This window comes from Aedes aegypti, chromosome 2, assembly GCF_002204515.2.
Source record: "Aedes aegypti strain LVP_AGWG chromosome 2, AaegL5.0 Primary Assembly, whole genome shotgun sequence".
Taxonomy (NCBI): Eukaryota; Metazoa; Arthropoda; class Insecta; order Diptera; family Culicidae; genus Aedes; species Aedes aegypti.
The window spans coordinates 95,204,861-95,221,503 of NC_035108.1; the positions used below are offsets into that span (position 1 = coordinate 95,204,861).

The following is a 16,643-nucleotide window of genomic DNA, read 5'->3' on the forward strand; positions in this document are numbered from 1 at the left end:
GTAATAACTGTTATTATATATGAGCAGAAAGAAATTTTTTTGATTAAACTTCAAATTTGTTTTACTTAAGAAAATACAAGAAACAATAGTTAATATCTTGTTTGCCTTTAAATCGAAATTCGCTATGACATATAATATTTTGATATTTATTTGCTTATAGAAATTCGGTGAACATGTTTGGAGTAAAATGAAAATTTCAGATTATACTCAAAATTTCTTTTGCCAAAAAATGGAGAAAACCTTAACTTGAATTATTTGCTAGTAAATTTAAACTTGTCAACATAATTTCGTTCTAGAAGTCTAGCATGTTTGAGCAATGATATAAATTTTGGAAAACATTCGAAATATATTTTACCTAAATATTACCTAAAACCTTGTTTGCATTAAACTGGTTAACTCTTTTTAATGTATTTGAATCCTCTGAGCAGAGTCTGAAAATCGCTTAAAAAACGACGAAGATATGCATTGCAAAACTTGAACTTTTACTTTTTTCTGGACCTTTTGTAGTAAGCTTAAGTTTTCTCCACTTTGTTAGTAAAGAGTTGAACTTTTCTAACCGAAATAGTTGATTTTGATGATTTTTTAAGCAAGAATTGTACATTTAGTGCTGAAAAAATCGAGTTTTGCAACGAGTTGCATACAATATATTTTGCAATTACGAAAATGCCGTTACAGTTGGATTATTTCTTGGAAAATAAACATATTTCAATAAAACCCACATGCGCATTCATGCGTAGTAACATGCATAATTTCTCAATCAGGTAGTCTGTGGAATATGACTGTCAAAAATTTTCACACTTCTATTGCTCAATGAATTTTCAAAGAAAGATCAGGTAAGACGCCGTATACAGTTTTCTGCCAATCTACGATTCGAACCCGACTCAAATCGATTCGTCAAACGGATGTAAAATTAGAACTTAGTTGACTATGTCATTAAGAAATTCAGAACAATTTTATAAATGGCGTACGGATGCAATCCGACGTCATTTTGATAACTCGAAAACCAGTACTGAAAAATGCCACTTTTTGATACTGATATTAGTCCTGTAAAGTAGCACTTTTCAGCACTGTTTCTTTCGGTAGGAAAAATAGGCCGTTATGTTGTCCACTCTCTTGATAAAAAGTAGGCTGATTTCAACGTCATCTATGATTCTTCTTCTGCTTGGCATTACGTCTTCACTGGGACAGAGCTTGCTTCTCAGTTTTGTGCTCTTATGAGCACTTCCACAGTTATTAACTGAGAGCTTTCTTTGCCAAGTTGCCATTTTCGCATTCGTATATCGTGTGGCAGATACGATGATACTCTATGCCTAGGGAAGTCAAGGAAATTTCCATTACGAAAAAATCTTGGACCGCCCGGGAATCGAATCCAGACACCTTCAGCATGGCTTTTCTTTGTAGCCGCGGACTCTAACCACTCTGCTAACGAAGGCCCCTTGGGCCATACTTCTTAGTTATATTCATTTGTCAATGAGATATTGGGGACTGAAGAAAGAACACGTTTTTCAAACCAAAGGTTTCCTCTGTCTACATGGCATATGACGGCTCTCATCAAGTTCTGATCTTTTCATTGGGCAAAGAGCCCTTAGAAAGCGCCTTCCAGCTTTGGTCCTAATTATGCGCACCACCGAAAAACCATGGATTTGGAAAATCCTCCGATGGGCCTAGGGCAAACATTTCCCATTAATGCTGAGTAATCGTTTCCATTGCCCCCAACCGGCGGCTTCGAAAGAATAATTACCGCCTGGCCCGTGGGGTTGGTGTTGTTTTCCAATTAATCATTTCAAACCGGCAAATCTAGCCGTACCTTCCTGGCTATAGGCCCTTAACTGCCGCTAAGGAAAAAGCATCAACTTCGTGTAGCACTATGACATTGTTGCCACTGTTGCGACGGAGCACATAATTTCGGAAACATGCTTTGAACTTACGTCACAAAATAATTGAGTGAGGGGCAGCAGCGATGATTTATGGACGGGTATACCGTTGCCTAAATCGACTAGGCTGGTAGTGGGTCAATGAATTGTGTGTTGTAGTACTATATACCGGCATATTTCAGGTGCTAGGAAAGTTTGTGCTGTTCATATGTTTACGCTGCAAATATAGATTAATTTTCTTTGATGGACGGTTTCGTTTCTAAACGGTAAAGGTTTGAAGCTTATCAAATACCTTAGCAGTTATCATAACAAAAATAGACCGCAGACAGAGTTGCTCAACTAGTAAAATAAGGTGAGCAGAAGGGTTTGAGGGCAGCTGACATTCATCTCTTATTTAGGAAAAAAAATCGAAGCCAAACCTTAAATTATCAAAAGCATATTTTATTGGGTTTGAGCCATCAAACATTATGTATATCAAGTGTTTTCCGTATGACAGCAAGACTTTTCATGATGTCGAAGTTGTTCAAATCAGTATTTTTATGGCTTCTTCATAGTTTTTAATGGGAACTGTTCAGGTATAATGCTTCGAGAAATTTATCCGGGGAATTTACAATAAGTCAACATTGCTCCAGATATTCGTACACAAATTCTACCAAAAACTTTTGACAAACACTATAAGAAAATTTATCTGAGGTAGTATTGGAAAAATTTAAAAGAAATTCTTAAATTAAAACAAAAACTTTTTCATAAACTGTTTAACTCCTCCATAACTCCAAAGTTTTCTTTTAACTCCAATGTCTTTTCCAAGAAAATCTAAAAATTGTCTAAAAATTCCACCACAGACACTTCTAAGAGCTCGTCTTGTGATTCTTAATAACATTCTTTCAATATGTTTCGTCATGAATTATTCATGGAATTTTACTTGGTTTTCTCTAAAAGACACAGAGTTTCAATTTGAGAATGGCATCCATAAAACCATCCATCATTTCAGTTCATTGTCACAAAATATAAACTCCATGGAAGATTCCTTTTTCAAAAAGCAACTTAGCCCGGTCAAGTCAAACATGCAAATCGTTACGCATGATTCACACAAACACACTCAATGAACGTCTCTTCATTTCTACATAACATATAGAACCTGTCATCGACAGTAACCACTTGATTACCCAAATTCGCCCATTCATTGTCAGGCGAAAAGCATATGCTTCAATGAGCATCCCCGAAACCCACCCCTTCCATTCACTCACCTCTTCATAGATAAAGTTGTCGATTTCCTCCAGCGGCCGCCCGTACATATCGTCCGGAAATGGTTCGAACTTGCGTGGCAGCACGGCCCCGTCCTCCACCTGGACCTTGGATCGGGGGTGAAATCCGTACTCCCGCACCAGCTGGATGTGGCGCGATTCATGCTTATCCTGGGACTTTTCCGTGTAGGCAACGACCTGCTGCTTGGCCCCGCCGCCTGGAAATCGAGAGCAAGAAGGAAAGCAAAATCTCAGTCAGTTAATGGCAGACAAATGAACAATTATTTAAGGAAGTATAGCACTCTGAGTTTTATCCAAAAGTAGACAATAAAATAATAAGATATAAGCAATAATGTTCAGCACAAAAACACACTGAAAATATATTTTCCAGTAAATCGATAAAAATAAGCAGTCATAAATTGGAAACACGCATTAAAAATCAATCTAAATTCATTTTTAATTTCATTTCATTTTTTATCAATTAAACATCAAAAAAATAATACGATCTAAAAAAAAAAATCAAAATTAGCACTGCAAGTTTAAAAATATTTCAAGAAAAAATTATAAGTAGCCCTTAACAATCATTTTCAATTTCCTGTTTGCAGTTTTGTATTGAAGAATAATTGATAGTTCAATGCTACATCGATATTTTATTGATATTTTTTTCGGCGGTAAATATGTTCTCAATTGATATTTTGGAATTTCACATTCACCCAATTATTGCTAGGATAAACCAGAGATGGTTTTTCCCAGTCAGTTAATCGTTTCGGCAGGAAGTCGAGTGTTGATTAATAGCGTGACGGAGAGCTGTCAGTCAGCAAGTAGATTCACTGCTAGAAAACTTCCCGATGCTAATTAAACGGATCCAAAACTGACTAAGAGAAGGCAAACATATTTCAAGATTACGGTTCACGATAACGTTGCGGAAGGAGCAAACGACGGGGATTTCATTTCAGCAATCACGGTTTGTCTGAAACTGTTATTGACGAAATAAATAACCATCCATTCTGAACTCAGTTATCGTCAAGCTACCAGCTATACAGACGTGAGTCAAAGCGATCGCTATTGTAAAATAAAAAATCACATCGGTACGGTATTGGAAAGGGGTTTAAAGCTTGATCCTAGGACCAAGCCCCCAACCGCGACTATGGATTCGCTGAGGAAATAAAACTTCTTCATCGACATTCGTGAAATTCGCAAGTTGAGGGACGAAAACATCTTCAATTTCATTGCGAAAGACCTGAAGCTAACGCCATCAGACGTTGCCGCAATACAAATTGATCGAATTGAGGGCAAAGTATTTGTGGAGCTACAAACACAGGAAGCGGTTCAAAAGGTAGTTGAGGAGTACGACAACAAATACGTGCTCAACTACAATGGCGCTACTCACCGTATGAGACTGTACATCGAGGATGGAGGTACGGATGTAAAGCTGCATCATCTGCCACCGAAGATGCCGGAGGAGTGGATTGTTGACTACCTATCCAACTTCGGAGAGATCATCAGTGTCAAGCAGGAAATGTGCCGTTCGCAGTTCTTCTCCCAAACACCAAGTGGCGTACGTATTGTACGTATACGCATGACAACACCTATTCCTTCGTTCATCAACATCAAAGGGTACAGTAGCCACTGTACCTACAGCAATCAGATTCAGACCTGCAAGCACTGTAACCAAGAAGTCCATTTCGGAATCAGCTGTGCAGAAAACCGAGCAAAACTGTCAACACAAAACAAACCTTCATCACTCTACTCCAGAGTGCATGTTGGTACCACCAAAGAGCAAGCAGGAACCGCACCAGATACAGCAACTCAAAAACACTCGTCGACCCAGCAGGAAATCTCAACACAACAACAACCACCAAGCCACTTCAAGCGTCCGGCTTCGCCGCTTAACACGGAGTCTCGAGAGAAATCAGTGAAAACTGTAACCTCGGAGACTGAATCTACGACTGAACAACCTGCGCTACAAGCAACCCGACCAACGAAGGTCACCGAAATGAAGAGCAGTGTGGTGAGCGACCGTTCGCGCACTACGCCCACCAACAGCAGATCAAATTCTCTCACCAGAGCAACCGACAAGATCACGATGGAAATTTCGGATGATGAGTTACTCGACATGACGAGAACACGACGATCATCGAAGAACCGGCACGACGGCAAGTAAAATATAGTTATGGAAGACTCGATTAGAATACAGCATTTTTCCTACACATTCGCAACAATCAATTTGAACGGCATAAGCAATACAACCAAAATAAACGCGTTGAGAGATTTCGTATACACACTAGACTAAGACATAGTAGCACTACAAGAGGTTGTCGGAGATTGTATATGTATACCGGGATATGCTATGATCATGAATATCGATGAAACACAGCGAGGTACAGCAATAGGAGTTCGAAACGGTATAGGTGTTAAGCAAGTACATCGGAGCTTGGATGCAAGGGTCATATGCATCGAATTAGGAAATGATGAAAATATGATCAAAATTGTCAATTTGTACACACCGTCGAGATCCAACAATAGATCAGCCCGCGAATTATTTTTCAATCAAACCGTTCCTCAGTTTCTGCAAAATCATCCAGCACACGTCATAATGTTGGGTGATTTTAACTCCGTAATTGAGTCACGAGATGCCACAGGTGTCTCCAATATGAGTCCAATGCTTAAAAGATTATGTGATAGTCTTAATCTCACAGACGTTTGGAAGCACTTCAATCGACAAATCGATTACACGTTTTCGCGAGGGCGGTCTATGTCTAGAATCGATAAGATATACGTTACACAAGCTTGCTTACAGAATACACGATACTGTAGGCATGAGGCTAATTGCTTCAGTGACCATAAAGCCGTTGTATCTCATATAGTTCTCCCTTTGCAAACTCAACCAGTCGAGCGTCCCTACTAGAAACTTAACAACCAGTTACTGAATGATGAAAATCTGAATGAATTGAGCATCAAATGGAATTACTGGGTACGAATAGAAGAAACTATGCATCGTGGGTTGACTGGTGGGCAATTTACGCAAAAGGGATAATAGCCTCTTTTTTCCGTTGGAAAAACTCGGTGGCTGTACAGACATTCAGGAATGAATCTATGACAAAAGGTCGAAAGACAAAAGGTCGAAAGGACAAAAGGTCGAAGAACAAAAAAGAAGGGACAAAAGGTCGAAAATCTTTTTTCAAAGAAGGAAAAATTTCCCACCAAGCAAATCATTTTCGACCTTTTGTCCTTTCGACTTTTTGTCTTTCGACCTTTTGTCCTTTCGACGTTTTGTCTTTCGACCTTTTGTCCATAAACCTTCAGGAATACCATGGGTTTTTACTACACATGCCTAAATCGTGCTTTTGAGCAGCATAGAGATCTAGATTGTACAACGGAAATCAACAGGATCAAAGCCACAATGCTGCAAAAACAGAAACAATTTAGCGAATCCAGGAAAATACCAAACGTATCTTTTCTGGGCGGTGAGAATGTTTCAATTTTTCAAATTGAGGACCAAGAAAACAGACATCGGGACACTAGCATCTCAATGTTGGATGTGAATCATCGACGGATTACGGATAAAATGGAAATCAATAATTGCATTCTAGAGCACTATCGAAACCTTTTCGACGAAGAACCCATCGAAGAGGATGATATGTTCTATCCAAGACGAGCAATAAATGATGAGCATGAAGGGAACAGCCACCTTATGGATGATTTCACGGAGAACGAAATTTTCACCGTGATAAGGGAGTCTGCACCAAACAAATCACCAGGTAAAGACGGTCTTACGAGAGAATTCTATGTCAAGGCATGGGTCATCATCAAACGAGAGCTCATTTTGATGATCAACGAAATCAAAAACGGTAACGTGAGACACGATTTGCAGGATGGAGTAATTGTTCTTGTGCGCAAAAAGGGAGGAGATAACAGTATAAACGCTCTAAGACCGATTACACTTTTAAACGTGGACTACAAAATATTTAGCAGAGTAGGGGAAATCAGGGTAAAACCGACACTGTGGGTAAGCTCGACACCCTTTGATTTTTCATGTTTTGAGCAGATTTTTATGCAATTTCCACCACGCTCTATCTTAACTTGTGAAATGTTGTGTTTCGAATGACATTACAACTGACGCTACCAATAAACTGCCAAAATAAATAACAAAACCATATTGGATAACATAGAAGCAACAGCAGTTGCAATATTTCGCTGTTATTCTTTAACTATTTCGTATGTGAAATTTTTATAATGTCATTTTTTGTTCTGCGTCTACATCATCATTTACTATTATTACGTTGATACAACACGAAGGACAAATTAATTTTTGGTTTTTCGACAGCTGAAAATGCTGTTGAAAAATAAATGTACACTCGGGGTAAGATCGACACTTTCATTTGGGGTAAAATCGACATCTTTCTTTGCTTCATAATCTAACTTCAGGGAATCTTTCTAATCGGAAGACTATCTCTGTAGTTTATGTGAGTCTTTATTTTCGAATTACAGTGAAGTTCATGGATGGCGAATTTGTTAACAAGTAAAATATGACACTTTATGACTTGCCACAAGCTATCATTAAGTATTAAAAAAATATTTCTATGTTATCACGTTTCAACTAATTTGATGAAGCTTGAAGAAATTTTTCTCATTTTAAATTGAAGAATTAATAGAATTTGAAATATTTTCACATAAATTAATCTTAATGTTTATTTACAAACTATGAGGTTCGACAGTTTTTATCATCTAAAAATAATAACACTTTTCTGTTTTGTTAAAATAAAACAGTATTTATTTTCAAAACCAATCATTCGCTACAACTTCATCTTCGTAAGCATTCCATGAACACAAATTAGTAATATCCATGTGTATTCACCCCAACTTTGTAACCTTAGCATGGGACATTTGAAAATTCCACATATATTTAGTGGATCTTTGGCCTCTCCTCAATAATTTACGTAATATGTGATTAATCCTTTGGAGTAAGGGGTCATAAATGTCGAAAGTCACGTTTAAAGCATTCTTTTAAATATGCATTGTGATGGTGATGTTCACAACGTATAAATTCTACTCAAAATGGAAGTGTCGGTTTTACCCCAACAGGGTGTCGATCTTACCCGCACTCTAAATTGTCTCACCTAAAAATGATGAAATTTCAATTTGATTTAAATCACTATATAAGCTTAATATATCATCCAGCGATCGCAAGGATTGATAGATTTATAACCAATATGTGATTCTACAACAATTTTAGGTTCGTTTAACAAGCGAAAGTACACAAATTTTATCAATAAGCTTAGGGTGTCGGTTTTACCCCGAATTCCCCTAATGAAACAACGGCTAGAACCGATTGCTACAGCAGTGCTTTCTCCCCACCAGAAGTGCAGCAATGGAGATCGTACAATTTTTGAAGCAACATGTATGATCAGAGATCACATTGCTGCATCAAAGCAAGAACGTACTGGAGGTATAGTCATAGCATGTGATCTTAGCAACGCTTTTGATAGGGCCAGTCGGTCTTATCTTTTATCTACCATTCGTGGGATGAGATTCAACGAACGCTTTGTGGATCTTTTGACTGACCTATCAGCTCATACGAATTCACAGATCACCATCAATGGGCATACTACTGAATGTTTCCCAATAAAGAGATCTGTCAGACAAGGGGATCCGCTAAGTATGTTGCTGTTTGTGTTATATCTACAGCCGCTTCTAGATGCTTTAGCAGAAATATGTAATGATCCTGGTGAATGTGTTATAGCTTATGCAGATGATATTACGATTATTATTCGGTGTTCATCGAAAGTACGTCGATTAATAGATTGTTTTACCCGATTCGGAATAGCTGCTGGCGCAAGATTGAATATGAGGAAAACGGAAGCATTAAATATCGGTGTACCACTTCCAAACTGGGACGGATTCATTCAAAAAGATGTTATAAAAGTTCTGGGGGTACTATTCAAAAGCAGCATTAAGGAAACTGTTGCTCGTAATTGGGAAGCTGTATACCGGAGCGTAAATGGTCTTCTCTGGATGCATAGACCGCGTTTGGTGAACATAAAGCAGAAAGTCGTTCTAATAAATACGTATATATGTTCAAAGCTCTGGTATATGTCGTCGATCCTTAAAATGTCGAATAAATACGTCGCACAGTTTACTAAGCAAATAGGATATTTTCTGTGGAACGGAGTATCAGCACAACGGGTCAAAATGATTGACGTTTTTAGGCCGAGGCTACAAGGAGGTTTGGGATTGCATTCACCAGATCTCAAGACAAAGGCTCTCTTGACTAACCGATACTTGAGACTTCTGGGTATAACACCCTGCATGAACCGATACATGCAAATGCAGCAAGTTCCTTCAGATCTCCTTCATCTAAAAATTATAAAATCAGTTAAAGAAGGCATACCACGTCAGATAATCGATAATCCAACGGCAAGTCTCATCTACAATCATTTGCTGAAGCAGTTACCCGCTGTAAGTATCACTACGCGACATACTCGGAACTGGAAAATAGTTTGGAAGAACATCAACCACAAAAATCTGACGTCTGATGAGAAGTCCGCATTCTTTCTTCTAGTTCATGGAAAATTGAATCACAATGAACTATTTTTCCGTCAGGAGAGCTGATTGTCAAATATGTGGACTAGTAGAAACTTTAGAGCATAAGTTTTGCACATGTGTCGGAATCAATAATTTGTGGCAATCAACCATTTCAAACATTCAAGTAATAGCTCAACAAAATAATATTAATTTTGAAAACTTGCATTACCCCACAATAAGTTGTAATAGAAGAATTAAGGGCAAAATTTTAAAAATTTTCATTAGTTACATAATGTACCATTTAGAAATTCCCGACAATGCTAAAAGTTATGAATCACATAGAAACTATTTTGTAATGTATGTATAAAACGGTAAAATAAAACACTTTTTAGACAAAAAAAAAACTCAGCATTCTCCTGGAATTTGAAAATATTTCATCGAGGGAAAGGAAAATAATATTGATTTGTAGGTTTTGGTCCATTATCAAAAAATATCTAATTTTTTGAAACTTTGGAAAAATGTCTGCTACTTGGTGAAAATAGAAACAAGATTTTAAATCTTTATCGACGTTTCAACCTGTTTTGGGTTATTCCAAAGGTGCGATTTTCTTTTTTTCTTCATGATGGTTTTACAAAACGTAAAAATGTTTCATTTGCCATATTTACGTTGGCCAGAATCGTCTAGACAAAAAAACGATAGAAAATCGCACTTTTCAAAAAGCTCCCATATAAGTTGAAACATTGTGAGAGATAGGGTGCAGAGCTACTTGAGCTCTTCTATGATTGACTTTGGTATGACGCAAATTGTGGCCAAATATGAGCTCAGTAGCTTTCAGAAAAACTCACTGCCGAAGTGATTCAAAAGTGCCAAGAATAGGATCCGGCTCGGTATCACTGTGGAAAATCAATACAAAGATGCCCAGATTTTATCAACCCCTTTTTCAAAACGTTTTTCATCGCACATTCAGAATGTAATCGATTCATCAAAATTCTTTCTATCATATATTACGCGTATTCAATGTTATTAAAGCAGGGTTAAGAAAGATTTGGCGAAAATTTAAATAGAACAGGGTGTGAATAGAAAGTTCTCTACAAAATGGGGCACACAAAATCGGGTCAGTACTGTAATGATACCAAAAACGTCGAATTCCAAAACGTCGAAAGGACAGAACGTAGAAGAAACAAAATGTCGCAACAGAAGAATGGTACCGTAAAATGGGGTGAAGTTGATCACTTTTGATCGATTCTGTTCTGTAATCCCCAGAATCCCAGATGCATGTATTGTTATCCAAATATTTTTAAAACCTGTACTGGCTGGATGTTTATCGGATTATACAAATGAAATTTTTACGAATTGTTGTCATAATAACAAAAACATTTTTTGGAAATCAAAAAGTGGAATTTTTGATTCCGGGGTGAAGTTGATCAATTACTGAGACAGGTTTCCTAAAACAAAGATATATGCTATTTACTAAATTCGGGGTCACTGATTCTGAATCAACTCTCAAAAATCTTACAACTCGTTGATAAAGCGGTCAATTTTGGAATTCAATGTTGTTAATTACAGAATACACCACATTAAACGCCTAAAGGTATGTAATTTTCCTCGAAATGGGCAACACGTTCACAAAAAGAACTTTTTTTTTTCTTTAAAAATGAATTTTTATCATCAATGCAAATTTGAAACTGGGTTCACAAAACATATCTGTAATGTATAAAACAGTTTATTTGAATGATGTCTTTATAAAGCCTTGGCAATAGTCGAATGTTTGTAGTAGAACCCTTCAACAGTTTCTTGAATATTTCCTAAAAAACTGTTTTTTTCATGGTATTATTATCTTGAATGGCGAACCAAATTTAGAAACATCTAGCGCAATAATCAGGAAACGCGATATCACAGAAATTGTGATAATTGAAAACGGATCATAGCTTTCTTGGCACTTTATACATGTGGGTACGGGAATGATCAACTTCTCCCCACTGATCAACTACACCCCGAATTACGGTACTCTTCTGGAAGAATAAGTAATTCACTAAGTATGTGCGAACGTTATTTTTAGCATATAGGGTAGAGTGTCCATTTCCCGGCCATTTTGGTTGGCCCGGGATTCGCGACAAAAATTGATACTTGTCCCGGGAAATCCCGGGATCCCGGGATTTATAAGAATTTCGTTAAAAATTGTATTTTTTTTTAAATGGAAGTAAAATTTCAACCTTATAATGTGTTTACAATTAAATTTGAAAAGAGAGATTTTTTACGATGAACAGTAGAATTGAAAAATTAATTACAACATATTTATTCTAATGAAGTTACAAAAAATCAATGTTTATCTTAGTTAATTATGGGTATGTTGGGAAAGTTAACGAATTCTCTACTACCTTGGCCTACTCTGATTCCGTGTGTTACCTAATGAGAACTATGTGGATTTTTTTACGTATTTATTATTATTTTTTTTAAATGATTGTGACTAACGCGAGCATACTTATTAAGTGGTATTAATGCCATGACAAATGTGAACTAAAGTTGCACACACAAACAATCAAACATAATTTAAGAATGCAATCGCTTAATGTCAACGCACGTTATTAGGACACAGTTGTTTATGAGTTCATTACTCCGTTTTTCAGTCATGTTTTCAAAAGAGCTGAATAAAATATATGAATGATTCAAAAGTTTTAATTACGATGAACTTCGTTGTTTCAAAATGTCACCCGTCAAATCAAATCAAAGGAACAAATGCATGTCAAAATAGCAAAATTAAGTATGGTCAAAAATGTTAATATAGTCCATATTACATTTTTTGTGTAAAATATATAAAATGGTGTCCTGAAGACTGGACCAAGTGTTTTTAATGATTCCAGGAAAATGTACCCAAGATATTCGTAATGCAGAAATGTCTGCATTATTAGCTGTTATAATGGAACTTATCTATTTGATAATATATCTGTACCAAAATAGCATCGAAACAATCATAAATGATGGAGTCCTTAACGTCAAAATATCATCTAGTCCGGTCTGTCTAAACACCGACCATAGTACAATTAAAAAACCTGAAAATAGTCAAATATTTTTTTTCTTCGATTCTTGAGGTTTTATTTAACGTCATGGCATGTCATGGCATAAAAGAAAGCATGGTAAACATTTAAGTCTACAATTTGATCCAAAATTTTTTTAAAAATCATCATCACCATCTTCCAAGTACAAGAGAAACTTTTTAAAGATCATTGAAAGTGCTGTACTGGATCACACTTGAAGTTAATTATTGTAATCTAGAGATCCAGATTTGCTTACAGTTTTGAAAACTATAAATATTGTAATGAAACGCAATAAAAGAAAAATCGCTTTTACTAATTTGGTAGTTTAGTCTTTTTATGAAAATAATTACCATTTTATTTTCTCTCCTTTATGATGTTTTTATATTTTATCGATGAGTCTGATAAAATATAAATGTTTTGTATTAAAATATACTGGTTTATATCAAATTTTACATTCATCTCGGGAAATCCCGGGATTCCCGGGAGGGCATCATTAATATCCCGGGAAACGGGAAATCCCGAAATTTCTCAAATCCCGGGATATCTTGTCCCGGGATGTCCCGGGATGGACACTCTAATATAGGGTGACTAGTCGAATTTTGACAGATTTGTCTCTTCGTTATGAGTGGCTTTCTACAGCTTTCTGGACTTAAATTTTGCATCTATATTTTAAGCACGGAAGTAAATTACGTAAAGGTTTCAAGGGGAGGGGTGGGGTGTGTATGAGATTTCTTACGCGCCTAACAATTTATTTTTTATTTTCATGCAAAAAATCTCATCATGGAGGTGTAAATATACTAAAAATTGCCTTACATAATAAATGGATAGCCCCTAGGTCTAAAACTAGTGTTTTCCCCTAATTGTAATCGAACAAGATGCGCAAAAAGAGTAGTGTTTTTACTTCGGGGGCTGGCGATAAGGGCACGATCAAACATGTCGCGCGTAGGTAGTACAGTAGTGAGAAAGTGTTCGGTCCGTTAGTAGTGTTTGATCTATTGATCGTGTCGCTTGCTCCTGCGTGGTCGGCGTACAATGCGGTTATTAATTTTTTTCGCGAATCCGGTTAGGCGTGATTATATTATGGATCGCATCACTAAATATTGGTGACTCCCAGATCTCTACCTTATCCCACTAACCCAATATCCTTTCCACGACAACTGTGGAGATGCAGAGGTGATCTAACATTCCTTCCCTTCCCCGATGACCGTAAGGACGTGGCCGGTGCCGTTATTGACTTTCAAAATTTGAGCTCTCGAATTGTGCACATTGAGGAATGGTATGCTAATCCCAAGCCCCATTCATTAAATCTCTGAGCAACTTCGATTGTTCTAGTCAATCACGGAGTAGCAACTACGAATTGTACGGTCATGCTTGTGCTTATAATTATATTCGAACAAGATGCGCAAAAAGAAAACAAGAAAACAATTCCTAATTACTGTTCCAACGTTTTGTCTTTCAATCCATAAAGCACATCAGATCCACAAGCGTAATCGTTTAAGAATCTTGTAAACTGGGATACAGACTAATATAGTTAGGCTGTACCATGTTTTAAGTTCAACTCTTGAACGTTTATGAACAACCACCTCTATTCTTGTTTACGTTCGAATGCTCTTTCGATCGAATACTGTTTTGCATTCCCGTTTACGACAGTAAAATCAAGAGGGCCATGGATTCGAACGAATCGGATTCGATCGAAAGTTGAATCCTACGTAAACGAGAATGAGAGTAAATTTCTATACACATATATGTTCATAAAGATATATTCCGTCAAATTTGATGTACAGCGACATTGAAGGTTATAGACCAATTCCATGTCAAATTGGTCAGTCACAGAACTCGACCATTTTATGCTTGCAGTAAATTTTGCATTTATTTTCGGTATGGTGGAAAAAGTGTTTTCTATTAATCAATCGATTATTTTCACTAAAGAATAACTTCTGAAAATGGCCTCTAAGTTTTTGCATGCAATTTATTTGTAAAATTCTTGTTCCGAATTTATTACAATTTATTTATAAAATTTTTGCTGTGATAACGATTTATAGAAAAACTATAGTGAACCGTTTCGGCTACAAGAAAAGAATATGCACTGTAGAACTACCAAATAAAACTCAAATTTTAAATTACACGGAAACCCCACTCAATTTTTTTTATTTTTAACCATAAATCTTGTCTAATAATTGAGAAATGTTTAATAAAAAAGTTTTTGTAAGAACAACTTATGACCGATTTTTAAAATTTTTACTTTTGTTCTAATAAATATGTTTTGATGATACAATAAGCATCTTGAAATAATTCTAAACCAAAATAATTACCTCAGAAGTAGCCATTCTTAAGTAATTTCAAGTTCAATGCAAAAATGTGTTAATTGAACAATTAAATAGGCCATTTTCATTAGTTATTCACGATTATCCATTAAGAACAATAGGTTTTTAAGAGTATACGCCACGGATTCAACGGGTTTATTTATCTTGATGGAGAACCTCAAATAACTAATGGAAATGGCTTATTCTATTGTTCAATAGATACATTTTTGCATTAGGCATAAAATATTTCAAAAAGGGATACTTCTTGAAAAGTAATTATGGTAGTCATAATGGCTTATAAGCGGTTTCTTCACCACCGCTTAAGCCTTAAACCTGGTTAAATCGTATGGGTAAACGTGGTTTACGACTTAAGCGAAGGTGAAGAAATCGGCCCTTAGAGAAATTATAAAATTTTTATTTTATCTTTAAAACGTATTTGTTTTGACAAAATCACAAAATTAAAAAAAAAAATCCACCAAAACTTGTTATTAACAGAACTTTTTTATTAAAAATGTCTATCATTAAACTTTGTCTCAAACATTTGTTTCCTATCAAGATTCTACCGCAAAAAATAAAAAATAGTGTTTTGTGATAAATAAAGTTTAACTTTCATTTTGAGTTTTTCATGATATAAAATAAAATATTTTCCAATGGTCCATACATTTCACTACAACTTCTCCATAGAAAATTTTTCAGTTTAATAAAATGTTTCAAAAAGTTTCCAAATAAATTGTATGCAAAAACTAGGCAATGTTCAAAAGTTATTCTTGAGTCAAAATGATCTATGTAAAACACTTATTCTACCATACTGAAAACATATGTAAAATGTATTCCATATCGAAGATTTACGAGCGCTCTTTCAATATTTTGACTCATTTTGAAAGGAATTCGCTTATAAAAGAACATCTTTGAGTTCAGGCCAACAGACTTATACGCATAACCAATGATCTTTCGGATGATTAAGAACGTGGGTGATCTTTAGGGCTGTCTAATAACCACGTGGTCATTTTTTTGTGATTCCAGGGGTGCAGGTCGTTGGGCCAAAGGCCATTAGGCTGAATGCCGTTAGGCCGAAAGTGTCGTTAGGCAGAAATAACATTTGATCATTCACTTCTATTTCAAATGGCTAACACATTAATTAGTGTTTTTTTCCGTCTTTTAATCAAAGGCCGTTCTTTGTAGTTATATTTCACAGCGAATATTGAGGGTTTCTAGCTAATGACCCTTTCGGCCTAAAGATCCTTTCGGCACAATGACCCTTTCGGCCTATCGACATTTGGCCTAACGGGATAGAGCCGATTCCAGACCCCCCTTCCCCCTCGTGGTCATTTGGCCATACGAAAAATTTAAAAATTTGTATGGACTGCAGAGCTGTAGCGTGTTTTCATGGCGAACCGTCATTTGAGCGCCCACTATTCATAGTTTTTTTTTGGCGTTGTATATGTTTATTTGAAACATTGAAGATAAAATACAACCATTTAATGCCTTTGGGTAACATCTGCAATATTTATCTATCGATATTCTCAAAATGTATCATGATAATACGAAAGTAATAATTAACGATTAGATTAAATTGAATTGAGATTCTTTATAGAAATTAAGAGGTTAGTCCTGAAGCTATCTTGCAGATGTTTAAAATTGATTGTTAAGTATATTTATTCT

General features: G+C 36.1%; 1 protein-coding gene across 4 annotated transcripts in view; it reads right to left on the reverse strand.

The window, feature by feature from the left end:
• LOC5575962 (sodium channel protein 60E) overlaps window positions 1–16,643 on the reverse strand; it is a 798,459-nt gene that overhangs the window by 443,759 nt on the left and 338,057 nt on the right. For all 4 annotated transcript variants that reach the window (XM_021841568.1, XM_021841570.1, XM_021841569.1 and 1 more), the window contains exon 4: window positions 3,122–3,336. In XM_021841568.1, coding sequence (XP_021697260.1) covers window positions 3,122–3,336 — 215 coding nt within the window. The remainder of the gene's footprint in view (window positions 1–3,121; window positions 3,337–16,643) is intronic.